This window comes from Sminthopsis crassicaudata, chromosome 4 (assembly GCF_048593235.1).
Source record: "Sminthopsis crassicaudata isolate SCR6 chromosome 4, ASM4859323v1, whole genome shotgun sequence".
In the NCBI taxonomy this organism is placed as follows: Eukaryota; Metazoa; Chordata; class Mammalia; order Dasyuromorphia; family Dasyuridae; genus Sminthopsis; species Sminthopsis crassicaudata.
The window spans coordinates 165695028-165713354 of record NC_133620.1 but is presented as its reverse complement, the minus strand read 5'-3'; the positions used below and the strand labels follow the sequence as shown (position 1 = coordinate 165713354).

Here is an 18327-nt window from a genome sequence, read left to right as displayed (position 1 = left end):
ATCCCATTACATGTCAAGACAATTTTTAGTATTCATTTTTACAAGATTTTGAATTTCACAATTTTCTCTAAGCTTTCTTCCCCTCCCCACTTCTAAAAAATGCTAGGCAATTTAATATATGTAATGATCTTTTGGAGACCCAAATCTAGTAGTACTACCACTAGATCAAAAGATATGTATGATTTGGGAATAGTTCACAAGGCTTTCCAGAATGATTTGAACAGTGCACAACTTCACCAACAGTGCATTAGTGTCCTAATTTCCCACTTCCTCTCCAACATTTATCATTTCCCTTGTTGTTATATAAGACAGTCTGAAGATATTAGGGGGCACCTCAGAGTTGTTTTAATTTACATTTCTCTAACCAAAACTGATTTTGAGAGCTTCTTTATATGCCTATAGATAGCTTTGATTTCTTCATCTGAAAATTGTCTTCATATCTTTGACCATTTTTCATTTTTCATTTCAATGGCTTGTAACTCAGTTCTCTATGTATTTGAGAAATGAGGTCTTTAACAGGAATGAGGCTTTACTTGCTGTAAAGATTGTTTAAAGATAAAATATTCTGTTCCCAGCCCCTTATTTTTTCTCCTCCCCATCTCTCTTTCTCTCTGTCTCTGTCTCTGTTTCTTTCTCTGCCTGTGTTTGCTTCAAAAGTGTTTCTTATTAACAACACACTGAAGAATTCTAGTTTTTGATTCATTCTCCTATCCACTTCTATTTTATGGGAGAATTCATCTCATTCATATTCACAGTTATGATTACTAATGGTGTGCTTCCCTCCATCCTATTTTTCCTTTCTCCTTTCACCCTTTCCATCTTCACTAGTGTTTTGTTTCTATCTACCATGTCTCCCAATCTGCCTTCTCTTCTATCAATATCCCTAATTACTTAATCTTCTCTTTTTACTTCCCTGGTGAGTAAGATAAATTTCTATATTCAACTGATTATGTATGTTATTCCCTCTTTGAATCAAAATTGATGAGAGTAAAGTTCAAGTAATGCCCATTACCTACTTTTCCATCTTTTCCTCCACTGCAACAGATCTTTCATATTTCTTCATGTGAAATAACTTATCCCATTCTATCTCTCCCTTCTTTCTGCACCCAGTGTGGTCCACTTTTCCATCCCTAAATTAAATTTTTCCTCAAATTCACCTTATACCTGTACCCTCAATCTATGTATATTCCTTCTAGCTGTACACAAGTAACACAAGTCTATTTTGCTTTTAACCACTGCCTCCCTTAATTTGCCCATATGTCATTATCCCCTTTTCTCTCATCCTCTTTCCCTCATATTTTCACAGTGAGTTAGTAATATATCTATACACAATTATGTATGTATAGTCTTCTTTCCCCCCGCCCCCCTTTAAGGCTGAGGTTAAGGGACTTGCCCAGGGTCACACAGCTAGGAAGTGTTAAGTGTCTGAGACCAGATTTGAACTCGGGTCCTCCTGAATTAGTCTTCTTTTTTTAAAACAGTTCTGAGCGAAATTCAAGCATTGCTTGCATATTTCTTGGTACACCTCTTTTACATTCTAATCTTCCCTTCTCTGTTCTCCCAGTGTGTACATGGTTTTCTTCCCTTATTTAAAAAAAAAAAAAATCATTCCCATATAATCTCCTACTCATACTCTCTGTCCTTTTAATTTCCCTAATAATGATAAAATTCTTAAGAGTTACATGTATTATCTTTCTATATAGGGGTATAAATAGTTTAACTTTATTGAGTTCTTTATTATTGCTCGTTCATGTTAACCTTTTTATCCTTCTCTTGAGTCTTATGTTTGTCAAATTTTCTATTCATCTTTGTTCTTTTCATCAGGAATGCTTGAAAGTTCTCTATTTCACTAAATATTCTTGTGTGATCCCGACTGTGACTTCACAATATCTGAATTGTTTCTTTCTGGCTTCTTGAAGTATTTTTCCTTGGATATGGGATCTCTGCAATTTGCCTATAACATATTACAGGGAATTTCGTTTTGTGATCTCTTTCTGAAGATGATCAATGCATTCTTTCAATGTCTAATTTACTCTCTGTTTCTAAGGTATTGAAACAGTTTTATTTGATAATTTTTTGAAATATGATGTCTAGCTTCCATCTTTGATAATGGCTTTCAGGCAGTTCAATAATTCTTAAATTATTGCGCCTGTTCTATATCAAATTCAATTGTTTTTCCAATGAGATATTTCACATTTGTTTTTCTTTTTTTCTGTGACTTTGTTTTATTGTTTCCTGATGTCTTGTGGAGCCATTAGTTTCAATTTGTTCAATTCTAATTTGCACCTCTTTTTCCACTTGATCTATTCTATTTATTAAGGAATTCTTTCCTTCATTGAATTTTTGTTCCTCATTAGGCCAATTAAGCCAAAATCAGATCAATTCTGTTTTTAGGGTATTATTTTATTCATTATTTTTGTGCCTCTTTCGTCAAGCTATTAATTCTTCTTTCATAATTTTCTTTAATCACACTTATTTTTTCCTGAATTTTCCTTTTCTATTCATATCTTTCCTTAACTCTTCTAGAAATTATTGTTGGACTTGGGCCCAACATTTTTCTTTGAAACTTTTTGTAGTTGTTTTCACATATTTGTCTTCTGAGTTAATGGTTTGCTATTACCTCATATGATAGTAATTTTTTAATAATCAAATTCTTTATTGTTTTTTGCTCATTTTTTCAACCTATCTATTGACTTTGAACTTTATGATAAAGTTGGGGTCTGCTCACCTGAGGCTGGGAAGGGAACTCCCTCATATGCAAGCTTTTTGTACCACTGTTTTCATAAATAGTTCTGGAGGTGGGAATCTAATAGCTTTTGATGCTTCCAAGGTGGTATGATATTGAGGAGGGATGTCATCACTTCTCTCCTTGTCTACACTATGATCTTTGCCAAGAAATCACCCCTATTCCTCTGGATGTATCCACTCTGGTATTGCTCTCTCCTTTGGTACAGTGATGAGGGTCTTTGTTCCCTTCCTTGTGACTGACCTTACCAACTTTCCTTTATACCCTGTGAAGTACCCAGGCGAGAGAAAAAATAGGGCAGTCAAAATAATGAAAAAATTTATGAGCATTTATTGCTAGCTAGTGACTGCACCCCACCAGTTTAAAATAGTCAAGTTTTCTGTTCTTTTACTTACAGATTAGTATAACAGGTTAAAAAGTTTAAAATCACAAAGTAAATTTGTTTTTATACCAAATATAGCTGCAACCAATTGCCAAATTTCTTAACCAGTGTTCTTAAAACTCACAGAGCTCTTTAAATCAACACAACAGACAGACAAGTAACAGATATGGAACAAAAATCACACAGACATAGGGGCAAAATTACAACATTAAACAAACATTTAACATATACAGACTAGGGGCTATTAAAAAACCATAGAATAGCCCTGGGGAAGTTGTTGCAGCTCAAGAGTCTTCCCTCCCAGAACCCAAACAGAGTTTTTTAGGCTTCTGAGCCTCATTGGTGCTTCTCTCTGCCTTCACAGAGAATGCCCAGAGAACCAGATAGTGCAAAAAGGCACTCAGAACCAGAATTGTGCCACTGGCACACAGAACTAGATAGACACAAGTAAACTTAAACACAAAGAGACAGTAGACAAACAATTTTGGAACACAACAGACAACCAAACCAGCAGGGCACTCTGCCAGCGTCCTGGGGAGGCCAGTAGGCCTTATTCAATGTTGCATCCAGTGTAACGACCTACAATCCTTGATTACTCACCCAGAAACAAATTGGTTCCCAGAACGCTCAAAGCCAATTGAGTCAAATTTATGTCTCCTTTCCTGGTCCACAAGGGTGGATGACCAAAGTCTGAGGCTGAGGAACATTTCTTGTTGGCCACCCTCTAGAGATGGTAACCCCCCTTTGCAACCCAGGGAAAGGGACTGGCTGTCAAAACAGAGCCAAAGACTATCTCGCTGGGGCCTCCAAATGAAGTAGCTAGGTGAGAGAAAAAACAGGGCAGCCAAAATAATGAAAATTTATGAGCATTTATTGCTAACTAGTGACTGCACCCCACCAGAACAGAGGAGTCAGCAAATGAGTGGTCTAAGGGCCACATATTTATAGGAAGAAAAGAGAGACATCAAAATGTTTCTTGATACATTTGTCACAATAAAGGAATTTATATTCTAAACAGGAGGCCAAAAAAAAAAAAAAGTTTCACTCTAAGGGGGTCATTCTCAGGCAGCAGCAAGGAATATTTCTTTAAGCTCATCAAGTCAAGGACTTAGGTCTCTCAGGACAGCACATCTGGGGGTGTAAGAATACCATCTGCAGTAGGGAGTAAAGAACTAATAATAAACTTCTAACTACAAAGATTCAAGATTATGTTTCTCACGGTCCAATTTGGGGTGCTTTTCCACTTCACCTGGACCTATGATTTAGAACTGCATGTGAATAATGGAGCTATACCAAGTGTCAGCAAATGGTCCCTTATAATCTTTTTCTGAGCACTTGTCCAACTCCCTCACAATCTCTGTATTGAAAATTCTCAAAGTTGTTCCTAGAGCTTCCCCACCATATGTATGGGGTCTAGACGGATATGCACCAGGTCTCTACCTGGTGTTATAAATGTTTCCTGCTTATCTCTTAAATTTTCTTAGCCTAGAAAAATTTCTTATCCTGACTTATTCTTGACTCTGCCAGTTCAAAACTTGATTTGGGTGATATTTTGAAATTGCTGGAGGGGAATGTGAGAGAGTTTGTCTGGATAACTGTTCCTAATCCACCATCTTGCAGTTCAGTTATTCTTGAAAACAATTTAGTGGCTAAAAATTCTCTAAAAGTTGTACAAGTCTTTATCCAGCAATTCCATTACTAGGCATCTATTCCCAATGAAATCAAAGAAAGAAAGAACATGCACATATAAACACATACATACAGACAACAAATATATAGTTTTTTATTGTGGTAAAGTAGCTACTCATCAGTATTGAAATGGCTAAAACATAATATATGAATTATAAAGAATATTATTACTATGAAAAGGGCTAATGTGAATAATTTTGAAAAACTGTAAAATTTATATGAATTGATCAATACATCAATTAAACATATTTATTAAGTACTTATTGTTTTGTATAGTTATAGGAATTGGGAATAAAATAGGAAAATTCAAAGGAGTGTGGGCTTAGAGGAAAAGACAGAGATCTGTTCTGAATATTTAGAGTGTAAGATATTTATGAGACATCTAATTTGACATTTTTAATAGTTGGTCATGCAATATTGAAATTCAGGAGAATGACTAGAGCAGGATATAAAATCTGGAAGTTGTCTGCATAGAAATAATTAAAACTAAGAGAGCATATGAGACCAAAGAGGGGAAGAGAAAAAGAAAGAGTCAGAGAAAGAGACAGACAAAGACTAGAATGAAAGAGAGACAGAAAGAGACAGAGACACACAGAACAAAGCAGAAGGTCTAAGGAAAAGCTCTAGGGAATACTTACAATTAGGGGTCATAATTTTGATGCTGAATCAACAAAGACTGAGAAGGTGAAAAAAGAGATTGGATTTATAAGAGATGAAATCAAGAGAACAATATGGAAAAAAGTATACAGGATATGGAGTGAAATAAACAGAATTAAGAAAATAATAAGATATGTGTATTACAAAAATGTAATGGAAAACAATGGTGAAAGACTTTAAAATTTTGACCAATACAATCATCTATAATAATGTCAGAAGATGGATTGTGAAGCATATTTCTTATTTCTTGGAAGAGATGTGGTACAGAATGAGGCATGTACTTTCAGATATGGCCAATATGCTGATTTATTTTGCTTGACTATGATATTTGTTACAAAGACAGTACTATATGATAGTGTTGAAGATAACAGTGAAGGTAGGAATGGGAGAGAGATTTAGTGGAAAGTGTCAGTGATCAGTTTTCAAAGGTAGAAATCTAAGCTCTCAACAATTATATAAAAGACTGCAACAAATCATTAATTCAAGAAAGGACACTTAAAACAACTCTGTGATTCTATCTCATGCCCATCAGATTGCAAAATGAAAAGAAAAAATGAAAATGACAAATGTTAATGGCTCTGGAAGAAAATAGAAACATTAGTACACAGTCAGGTGAATGAGGAATTTTTCTAACCATTCTGGTAAGCAATTTGAAACTGTACCTCCAAAGTCCCTAAACTGTGCACACAATCTAGCAATACTAGTATTAGTTTTATATCCTAGAGAGGTCCAAGAAAGAGGAAAAGGAATCTTCTTTTTTTTTTTTTTTTTTTTTTTTTTCATGACAGCAATGAACTGGAAACTAAAGGCATAAGTGTCAAGACGATTTGAAAAAGTTCTGGTATTATATGAATATAATGATAATACTATTGGGATATGAGAAATGACAAAAATATCATAATTTCAGAACAATGTGGGAATACTATGTGAACTAATACAGATTGGTGTGGCTTGAACCAGAGAACAATTCATTGAATAGTAACAATATTGCAAAGATAAACAAAATGAAAAGATTCAATAACTCTGATCAATGCAATGAGTTTCCTTTGTAGGTTGTACCTTTCCACTAGGTAATTTTGGTTTATTGATTTCTAATTAAAATTTTTTCAGTTTGTGAATTTTAAATAAGCCCCTTGTTTTGGCTTTATTATCTCACTTTTAAGGGATCTCCTTCTTTCTCTTGGGACAGCCTTCCTGCTAACCAATTTTGAGGAAAGTTATATCAGTATTAGAAGATAAGATAGTTATCAAGGAAAACCCAAGCTTAAGCTAAATTCCTGAGAGGAAAGGAATATCCCTCAGTCCTCTCTTTTGTCTTTAGCTGTGTTGGGCTGGTATATCCTTTTATTATTTAAAATAATGTTAATTTTTTTAGCTTTCTAGAGGACTAGGGGTGAAGCATGTTATCCATCTTCTGACAGAAAAGTGATAGACTCAATAGTTAGCCAATAATAGTTGTATATTAATATAATGTTGTTTTGTTTTGTTTTGGTAAAACTTTTTTTATGTTTAGAAGAATTGCACATGTCTAACCTATATTGGATTGCTTGCTATCTAGGAGAGGAGGCAGAGGGAGAAAAATTTGGAACACAAGGTTTTACAAAGGTGAATATTGAAAACTATGTTTGTATGTATATGGAAAAATAAAGTTTTTATTAAAAAAATCTCTATTTCATTTGATTTGCATATCATTTCAAGTCTTAGCTGTAATCCTTCCTTCAGAAAACCTTTCCCTATCCTCTTTTATGCTAGTACCTTCCCTATAAGATTAACTTTAATTTATCCTTAGTATATTTTATTTGTATGTAGTTTGTAAGTTGTTTGTCTCCCCATCAAACCATTTGCATATAGTTGTTTGCATGCCTTCCCCTTCCCCATCTTAATTAAATTGTGAACTTGAGAACAGAGACTGGTTGTGTTTTTCTTTACAAGTTCCTAGTAGATGGTTCCTAGGATAAGAGAGCTGAAAAAATTTGCACAGGTTCACAAATCTAATAAGTTCCTGAGGCCAGACCTGAATTCAGATTTTTGGATTTCAAGTCAAATGAGTACTGTATCCACTATGCCACCTAGTTACTTCAAGATGCAGAATAGGCTATATTTTAGACATAGCCAATGTGGGAATTTGTTTTGTTTGACTATGAATATTTGTTACAAAGTTCTTGTTTTTTTCTTCAGTAGCTTATTGATTTAAATACTAGTGAGATACGCACATACATATATATGTGTGTATTTATGTATTTATTCACATACATAAGCACACAGATACATATATACACATATACATATATACATATATAGAATATGTAAATGAAAAAAGTCAATAAAATATATTTTAAAATAATAAAAGGAAGGTAAAAATAGTTTCAGTTAACTGACAGTTCCAATGAGTTTTAAGTTATTAGTTTTATGATTTTAGAAACTGTGTTAATTCCTTTTTGAAATAAATCTTTTAGCCACTAATATGTTACTTATTGAATTAATTAAATCAATAATTCATTACCTAAACAAAATTATTTTCAAAATAATACATTAGTACCATTTGCTATTTTTATATGAAAGTTCATGTGGGAATTATACTTATTTCCTATTAGAGATAGACTGGGGCTTTGGAATCTTACTGGCATATATAGAACTAATTGTAAAGGGCTGAAACTCTGAGCAGATGCACTTGGGCAACTGAACACTTAAGGCTAATTACTTATTGGACAATACTCTATTAGCATATGGTTGGAAAATGGCCCGCCCCACTATTCTGTGCTGGCTTGATCTGTTGGTATATACAAAGAATTGGAGGAGGGATTAGAAGGTGGAGTAAGACAAGCTAGAGTTACTTTTGGGGGGAGGGAGAGAGAGAAAAAAGGTGTGGGGATTCCTGTGTCCATTTCCCTGACTCTACCCCAAAAGACCAAGAATAAAGATCAAGGACTTTTGCTTATCCTGACTCCAGCTGATTCAAAGGTATCCAGGGTGCTAACTCAGTCTTCACATCTAATCAGTTTAGTTTGCCAAGCTTATTAGCTGCAGTTCTGGCAATTGACCACTTTAGACTTTTACTACACTCCTTTTTATTACCTACAGCCTAGCAAAAGACCAATAGAATTGCCACCAGGGACCCACAATCTTCTGCACACACAGAAGAAAAAAAAAAAAATCAACTCTTCTGAAATAGTAGCCATATTTCAAGAAAAACATATAATCATAAACAAGGGAAAGTTTAGGCAAACCACCAGCCTCTTATAGGGTTAGAATTCCAAAGTGTATTATTTTTTTGCAAAAAAAAATCCTTCACTCTATTCATTTACAGAGCCATAATTCTATATAAAATTCTTAGGGGAAAAAAGATAAGAGGTCAGAATCATCAGCAATAGGGGATTCCCTAATATTATTTTATATCAAATTTAGGGCAAGAAATATGGCTAATCAGGAGTCACAGTTATAGCTGTGCTATAAGGGAAATTGCTTCCAGCTTTCCACAGCTGCATTCTCAGATCTCAGAGCCCCCTGTTTGGGAAGGGTAGCTGCAGACACAGCAGCTGTAAAGGATAAAAATCACTCACAGTCCAAATCCCTAGAAAAATGCATTAAAAAAAAAATAAAATGGTAATCTCCCCAAATGTTAGTAAAATGATGAATATTTAAAAATTAACAAAATTAAAAGTCTGAGCTCCTTCTTCATAGCCAACAAGGCTAAATGACTTGTCCAGGGTCATATAGCTGGTAACTATCTGAGGCCAGATTTGAACTCAGGAAGATAAAACTTACTCCAGATCTTACACTCTATCCACTATGCCACCTAGCTACCCCAAACTTAGTCTTACTAGATCTTAAGGGCAATGTTTATGATTTTTGTCCTAAGTATGACAAAATGACATGATGACGCAAATACTTCTACTTTGCAATGTAATAAATGGTAATCTGTATATTTACTTCATTTGGAGAACATTTTTAGCAGAAGGTTGCCTCAAAGATTTATTAGGTACATGTCACAAAACATAACTTGTATTATCCTACAACATAACAGAACTGCATGGTTCATTCATCAACAAATTCAAATCAATCCCACAAAACTCTCCTGAAAGCACAGCACTGATCTTTGTTTGAATTCTTAATGAGTGGCATTGGAAGATTCAAAAAATAGCATTTTAATATGCTATATATATAAATATGCTAATATATAAATAAATATATATTTAATAATAAATATGAAGTGGAAAATATATTAAAAAAAGAAAACTCACCTTCCTGATATGTTGGATTATCATAATGAACTTCTAGAAGAACGTAGTTAGGGTCTAATGACGTACCCAGGGACAAGCCAACATGAGGAGGATATGAAAATCCCTAAGAATTGAGATGTATGTAAATCACTATAATGTGCTCACTATTGAAAGCTTTAATCTTAATCTACAAACTTCCATTTTGAAAGAAATTCCAAAATTATCAAATATTAAAAACCATAAAAACAAAATGAAATGGCTTAATAAAACATTTTCTGTAAGTAAAGAGGAAAGCCCTTTTTGCTTAGTTTATTTATTTGCTTTATGGTTGAGAGTCAAGGACCATTATTTCACTTATACAGGCAGTTCTGAGTGAGGAAACGCCTACCAATTTAGATCAACAACTATTCTGCTACTTGGAGTCTTAGAGAATTGCCTGGAAGAAATGAGAGGTTAAGTAATTTGTTCAATGTGACACACTTTCTATGAGTAATAAGTAGAATGTCTTCTTGACACCAAGACCTGGTTCTTTTTCAGTTTTTTGTATTGATTCTTAAAGCCAAAAGCATGTTAGAAACATCATTCCTTAGGGATGTAGTGTTTATGCCTTGATGACAAATTGTAAACTCTTTAACTATTAATCCTACCTCTCCACCAATGGCCCAAGCAAAGACCACTGTCTCACAGGTCAGGAAAGCATCTGGCATGTTTGGGTGATAGCATTCATGGCCATAATCCAAAACACTCTCATTAAAATTGTTACTGCAGTGGTAAAGGAGAATGTGGTGTATTAAGCTCTCGTGGCCTTTCTGTATTACTGGTTCAACCTGTAGAGGAGAAAAATAAAGTGGTAATAAATACAATAATTTTAACAAAAAACAAGTAAGTGAAACAGATATATCTTGAATATGAATATCTTGTTCAAGATACACAAATGTTGTGACTATTTGGATTGAACTATAATATGGTTATTTGCATAGGTGGAATGAAGCAAGAAGTGAATTTAGTCTGAGGAGACCTGAGTTTATGTCCAGAAAATTTCCACTGTGTGACAATGACAAAATCATTTCTCTGATTTCAGTTTCTTCATTTGTAAAATAAAGACAATGACACATTATTCTTACCCTCACAGTTTTGTTGTAAGAAGAGTATCTTTTAAACTTTAAAATGCTATAGAAATAGAAGTTACTATTGCTTTACAAGGAGTTTGGTATTAGGTATGATGATAATAATAACACAATAATGATTGCTGTTCATGCAGGAGTATACACTTAAAAACTTTTTTTTCCTTAAGTATTAATATTATCTTTATGATTTAACAAAAGAAAAACAATGCTTAAGTCATAGTTCTAAGATTTGTAGCCTCAGAAGAGAATCCAGGGAAGAAAGAATCAGATCTAAAAAATCTTTAACTGCCATTTCACATGCTCATTATTATTTTCAAGTATTAAGGGATTAATCTATACACCAAAGGATTAAATATACAGTTTTTAATTTAAATCTGAAGAACACATCATTAAAACTCAGAATCTGTCTCATGTACTCTATGCCCTAGTCCTAGTACATAATAGAATCTGACTTGTGAATCACATTCAGATACTTATGAAAAACATTTATATACCACATTTGCTTTTTCAGGGTTCTGAAATGAGGAAAATACACAAGAAGCAAAAATTTGATGGAGTAGGGGGAGAGAATCCCCCAGATCACTGTAACTGACTCATTGTAAATCTGTATTCAATTATAGTACTCATGCTAACAAAACCATATATGTACTTGCAAGTGGTATTATATAGATTAAAGCTGCCTACCAGTGAATCAATGGAGTTTCTTACTTTCCCAAGGACTCCATTTTGCATAGGATTTAACAAGGACCAAAAACAGTATGAAAAAAAAATCTTCATGTGGTTACATCTCTGGCTTGAGTCATGAGACAAAATTTTATTTTAAATTGTTTATTCAATTGTTATTCTCCAAGTTACTTTCCAGCTTGCTCACAATATAAGCATTGTGACAGCTACCAACCTAAAAATAACTAAAATCATTTACAAAATGAAAAAATCATTCATGAATGTTTTCTTGATTGGTTGTTATCCTTTGTTCTCAAAGAGGACCAAAATGACATCACTATATCTATATAGTGTCTACATTGGTAGTGGTGATGTCTGTAAATTGATGTATCTCATGTTTCTTTTGAACTACTGCAATTTTGCTTCCGTCATAGAGCGTAGTGCCTTCTTTGATGCAGAAATATCAAGTTAGCAACAAATTGTTTATCCATACAGAAGTACTCTACTCTACTAGTATTAAGTCTTCTAAAGTCATCTTGCCTGGGTCCACTATTTTTTGAGTGCAAATATATATCTTGGAAAGGATAAGTCTATGATCAGTCCAGCACTCTGTGCCACACATTGGCTTTCTCACTCACATCTTGTCTCTTATTGACCAGATTAGTTTTGATTGCAAAACAGACACCAGTTTCATAGTGCTCATCTTCACTGCAGTCACTCCAGAAATAAATCAGTAAATAGCTTCAACTTCAGTAGCTGGTCTTCATTTGCCAGCCTTTTTTTCACCTACAGCTACTATTTGGAGGCAATTCTTCCTATTTCTTTCATAACAAGACTTGATTTCATGCTATATATAAGTATGTAAATATTCCATGTACTAATGGAAAGCAAAATCATCTTTCCAGAAGTTTTTGTACATTTTTTCTGTGTTTTGATCTTAAGATAGGATCCCTGTCTGCCAAAGTAAGCAGGTCAGGGTAAAGCAGAAAATTTTAGGGCATTTTTTCTAACCCCTTCCTCATACCAAGAAGTGAACAATGCAGTCCTTAAAAGGCTGCTCAAATATCCAGGGGCTGTTGAATTCTTCTGCTCCATCCAGTAAGAAGAGGACTATAGCTTGGACTACCTGCATGCAGAATTAACCTGCTGTTTCATCATCTGCCTGATTAGGATATGATTGATATATTTTGATAGTGTATAAATTGGATTTAAGTGAAGTAAAATTACATGAAATCATTGGCCTCATTCTCTTTTCCAGAGTCATCCACAGACAATATATAAATAGCTGCATATATACAAACATATGTATATATATATATAAATTTCCCCCTATACTTATGCTATGATTTATGTTAGAACCTAAGGCCTTTTTTTAAAATCATGAATCACAAAAGGCACCATAGTGAAATAGATAAAGGGACTATTGGACTTAGAATGACCTGGGTTCAAGTCTTGCCCCTGATACAACATGCCTCTTTAACTACAGCAATTCACTTAACCATTCCATATTCATATTGTTCATTTTCAGTTATGTCTGACTCTTCGTGACCCTACTTGAAGTGATAATCAAACGAGAAAATAAATGTTAAATTAATGTTAAATTTATATAGATATGCTTAATATTAGTTAATATAACTTATACCCATAATTAATATGTTTTCATACTCTAGAAGTCTAATTACTGGGTATTTTCCTTTCCCTCTACAATAGAACCATCTCATGATAATTATCTATTTATATAGTTCTTAACATAAAAAAAATTCTTCCTCTTTACCCTATACAGAATTTCATTTCTTTCTTCCACTGCCTTTTTCTTTCCTACATTTTGGTTTCTTACAAAACATTTTATCTGTTCTTTAAGTTAGTATTATGCTTCCAATTATTTGCTTATAAATAGTGTCATTTTCTTCCTTGGTATCTATTCTGTAGATTATGACCACTCAGGAACTATGATTCTTCCCTCTTTTACCCCAAATCTGTTTTAGGCTTGAAATCTTTCCATAGGATTGTCAAACACTCTTCTACCAATACATGTTACTACCTCATTTATAAGAGACCTATAGTTGCCTACAAGAGGCAACTAAGTCATACACTGAATGGAGTGTCAGGCCTGGAGTCAGGGAGATTCATCTTCCTGAGTTCATACTAGCCTTAGATTCTTCCTAACAGTGTGATGCTAGGCAAGTCATTTAACCCTGCATGTCTCAGTTTCCTCATCTACAAAATGAGAAGAAGAAATGGAAAATCATTCTTATTTCCTTTCCAAGATAACTTTAAAAATAGGGTCATGAAGAATTAGACATGGCTGAAAATGACAAAACAATAATAAGAATATTGAAAGATTAAATGAATTGCTGTGAAGAGGTATTTTGTATCAGGGTCAAGACTTAAATCTAAGTCTTCTTAAATCCAAAAATCCCTTTATCTAATTCATTCTGGTGTCTTTTATGAGTTAAAAAGTCATCATTGAAGTCACTTGTGAAATAATTCAAAGATCATTAAGCATAAAAGCATAATCATAGACTTAGTTTTTTTCAGAATGCTTTTTTTCTTAATTCAATCAAATAAGATGAGAAAAACGATTTAATAATATCTGACATTTATATGGCACTAACTCATTTGCTTCTCACAACTTTTGCTGGTAGGTCTTATGAATAATATTGTCTGATTTTTAAAGATGAGGAAATTGAGTCTTGAAAAAAAAATTAAATGACTTTCTTAGAGTTACATAACCAGTAAGTGATAAGAGAACATTTTGAAATCATCTTCCTTATTTAAAGCTCATTGATCTATTTATATTACACTGAATAGTAGTATATTACCATAAAAGCAAGGAATACCAAAAGTTGAATTAGATGGATTCTTCAAAATCTTGCAAAGAATAATTAAAATTATGACAAGAAAAAGTATTCAACTGAAAGTGAATTGGTATTCTGATAACGGAAGCCTATCCTATTTCATTTTGATATATCTATATGATGAGAGAAGGAAGGAAGGGAAGGGAAGAAATGGGGGGATGAGGAAAGGAGGAAGAAGAAAGAAAGGAAAGGAGAAAGGGAGGGTGAAAAGGAAAGGAAGAGAAAGAGAGAAAAAAAGAAATAATTGTTGTTGAATTAGTTACTTAATCCCAGGGTAGGGAGATGGAAGGGGCTTGTAATATTAGGTCTTGGCGCCTAGCCCAAACTTCATGTATGCCTTCAGGGTGATTACAGGAAGACTTGTCTAGCTGAGTTGTTGGCTACCTGTTAGTTACAGGAACAGGAAAAAAAAAAAACAACAGTCTGACAGATATAGCCCAGAGGAAAAAAATAAAATAAAATAAAATAAAATAAAATTTTAAAAAAGTCAGATAGGAAGAATCTTCTAAAAAAAAAAAAAAAAAAAAATATATATATATATATATATATATATATATATATATATATGAGACTATTATTTTTGGAATGTCCATTTTAGATTTGCTTTATTAAGGGAGTGGATAAAAACTGTTTAATTTCTGTCTTAGAATAAAACATCATTAATGATCAATCCCTAGAAAGGAAAAGAAAAAATTAGCACTAGAGATCCTTAGAATATCAGCTAAACAAGGCTTCAGCAGGTATTATACAACAAAAACACTCTGGTGAACTCAAGTTAGAGATTTAAAAATACCAATAGTCAAGAACATGAGACTGAGAAATAACACACAGAAAGAATAAGTAAAGAAAAAAGAAAGAGGTTATGGGAGTGAACATGACTAATAAATAAGATATTCTTTTCCATCCATTCTTTTATTTTAGGTAATAATATTTTGTTCACATCTTTCCCAGATGTCTCCTTTCACTGTGTCTTCCTTAAGGCAGCTGATAATACCACTCTGGCAGGACTTTACTATTATTTTAACTCAATCAGTGTTCTTTAATATCAATTAATCAACCAACAGGCATTCATTAAGTACCTTCTGTTCCCAGGCCAACTGGTAGGACTACAAAACCAAAAATGAAACACTCCTTTTCCTTAAAAAGCAATAAGAAGAGACAATGTGAACATAGACAAGCACAATGAAAATAAATTCTAAGTTATTTCAGAAGGGGCATTACCAGTTGAAAAGACTTAGAAAGGTTTCATGGCAAGAGTGGTGTTTGTGGAAAATAGCATGGTAGCAAGTATGCATAGACTAATATCTCATATCCTATACCAAGATAAGTTCAAAATGAGTTCATAATTTGGACATAAAGAGTGATACTATAAGCAAATTAGGAAAACAAGAGATAGATTATTGTCATATCTTTGAGAAGCGAGGAATTTAGGACCAAAGAAGATTATTATGAAATGCAAAATAAATAGTTTTAATTACATTAAATTAAAAAGATTTTGCACAAATAAAATAGATGCAGTTAAAATAAAAAGAAGAGCAGAAAGCTGGAAGAAATTTATAGCCAGTGTTTTTGATAAAGACCTCATTTCTAAAATGCATAGAGAATTGACTCAAATTTATGAAATACAAGCCATTCCCCTTCTCATAAGTGGTTAAAGGATATGAGCAAACAATTTTCAGATGAAAAAATTAAAGCAATCTGTAGTCATATAAAAATTCTCTAAAGCATTACTGATTAGAGAAATGCAAATAACACAACTCTGAGATGCTACTTCATACCTTTCAGATTGGCTAAAATAACAGGACAAGATTATAATCAATATTGGAGCGTATGTGAGAAAACTAGATCATTAACAAGTTGTTCGTGGAGTTGTGAAATGATACAACTGTTCTGGAAAGCAATGTGAAACTATGCCTGAAGGGCTATAAAACTATGCATACTCTTTGATCTAAAAGTGTCATTACTGGGTCTCTATCCCAATGAGATCATAAAAGAGGAAAAAGAACTCACAAGTGCAAAAATGTTTGTAACAGCTCTTTTTATGATGGCAAGGAATTAGAATTGAATGGATGCCAATCAATTGAGGAATGGTTGATTATGTTATGCTATATTAATGTAATGCAATAATATGTCACAAAAATGATGAGCAAGTAGAAGGGTTTGAAAAAATCTAGAAAGACTTACATGAAATAATACTGAGTAAAGTGTATAACTAGGAGAACATTGTACATGGTAACAGCAAAATTATATGATGATTGGCTATGATAGATTTAGCTCTTTTCAGCAATACATTGATATCCAAGAAAATTCCAATGGACAGAGATTTTAAAAATGCCATTTGCATCCAGAGAAAGAACTATGGAGACTATGTGGATGGAAGCATAATATTTTCACCTTGTTTTGTTTGCTTTTTTCTTTCTTATAGCTTTTTTATTATGATTTTTGTTTTACAACATGACTAATGGAAATATGTTTTAAATTATTATATATATATATATATATATGTGTGTGTGTACATATATATAAATATATATATATATATATATATATTGCTTGATATTCTGGTAAGAGGGAGAGAGAAAAAAATTAAAACTCAAAAACTTACAGAAATGAATTTTGAAAATTGTAAAAAAATACTATTGAATAACAGAGATAAGAAAAATCAATTTAAAAAATAAAATGATGTGTCAGTTGAGCTTTGAAAGAAATAAGTGCTTTTAAGAAGGACAAGTGGGGAGGGAGTCCCTTCGAAGACCAGAGAACAGATAAAGCAAAAGTATGGGGATAAAAGATGGACTGGAACATATATCATAGCCGTCTTATCCAATTCAGTACATTCACTAAGTCCAGGTGTTCAAGTGTAATAAAGAAGAAAAAGGGATTATAATACACACTAAATGCTGTGAAAAGGTTGGCAATTGACTTTATCATGTAATATGGAAGAAACGCTTTAATAGATCATCAAACACAATCGATGTTCATTCCTTGGTTGAGACCAGATAGGTGAAAAACTTTGTCCAATAACACACAAGCCTTTGAATTCTTTTTTTTTGTTTGTTTGTTTGTTTGTTTCCCCAGGGGCTAGAACATTGCTGCAGCTTAATAAATATTTATTGACATACTGACCAATGCAATATATGTCACACTGAATGTGTTTTCAGGTAACAAACTCTTGTGATTATAAAGGCCATCCGTCCAATAATATGCAGCTGTATAAGAAAAAAACTGGATTCCTTTACCTTCTTCCCCCCAACTTTATCTAATACTACATGGCTAGAATATTTGAACTATTTAATCTTATTATAAATTCTAATATCACTATTGGATAACAGCTATCCAATCATGTAATAAGTTTAATATTGATCATAATTTAAACTACCAAATCATAACAGAATAGCTCTTAATTAAGCCCAAAACAATGTCATACTGACTCTTCAATTTATACTATGCCCAATTGTTGAAGATGGTTCAGAACCAAATTTCTAAATCTTGGGACAAATTCAAGACATCAAAGGGCAATGAGAATTTCTCCAAACTTAGAACCAATAAATATTTTCAGAATGCACACTGTAGAAAGGGTTATGGGAAATGTTTCTTCTGTCTCTGCTCCTGAGCTAAGGGTACCCTTGTCAAAACATGGAAAGTTCCTGCCTGCTGTTCAGTGCCTCAGTACCTGCTGTGTGCATGGTCATTACTTCAAAAAGAACTTCTCTTGAAAACCATGGGATATCACCAAAGTTAGAAATCCACATCCTTTTGTGGACTTCAAGTCATCAGTTACCTAAACAATAACACTTATTGAAACAAGCATGTTTTGTCCATCCCTCCACCCCCACTTATACTTTCATAAACAGTTTTAAAATGTAAACTTGCATCTGTGCCATGAACTTTTCTGAAACAATTTTTACTTGAAAACAGAGATTTATGCAAGAAGAAAGTATAATTTTCTTGCATAATAAATGCTTTCTTAAACTTAATTAATTTT

General features: G+C 33.1%; 1 protein-coding gene across 2 annotated transcripts in view; it reads right to left on the bottom strand.

Moving 5' to 3' along the window:
• MOXD1 (monooxygenase DBH like 1) overlaps positions 1–18327 on the bottom strand; it is a 120524-nt gene that overhangs the window by 22428 nt on the left and 79769 nt on the right. For both annotated transcript variants that reach the window (XM_074309816.1, XM_074309815.1), the window contains 2 exons: positions 10342–10521; positions 9716–9818 (listed from right to left, as the gene is read on the bottom strand). In XM_074309816.1, coding sequence (XP_074165917.1) covers positions 9716–9818; positions 10342–10521 — 283 coding nt within the window. The remainder of the gene's footprint in view (positions 1–9715; positions 9819–10341; positions 10522–18327) is intronic.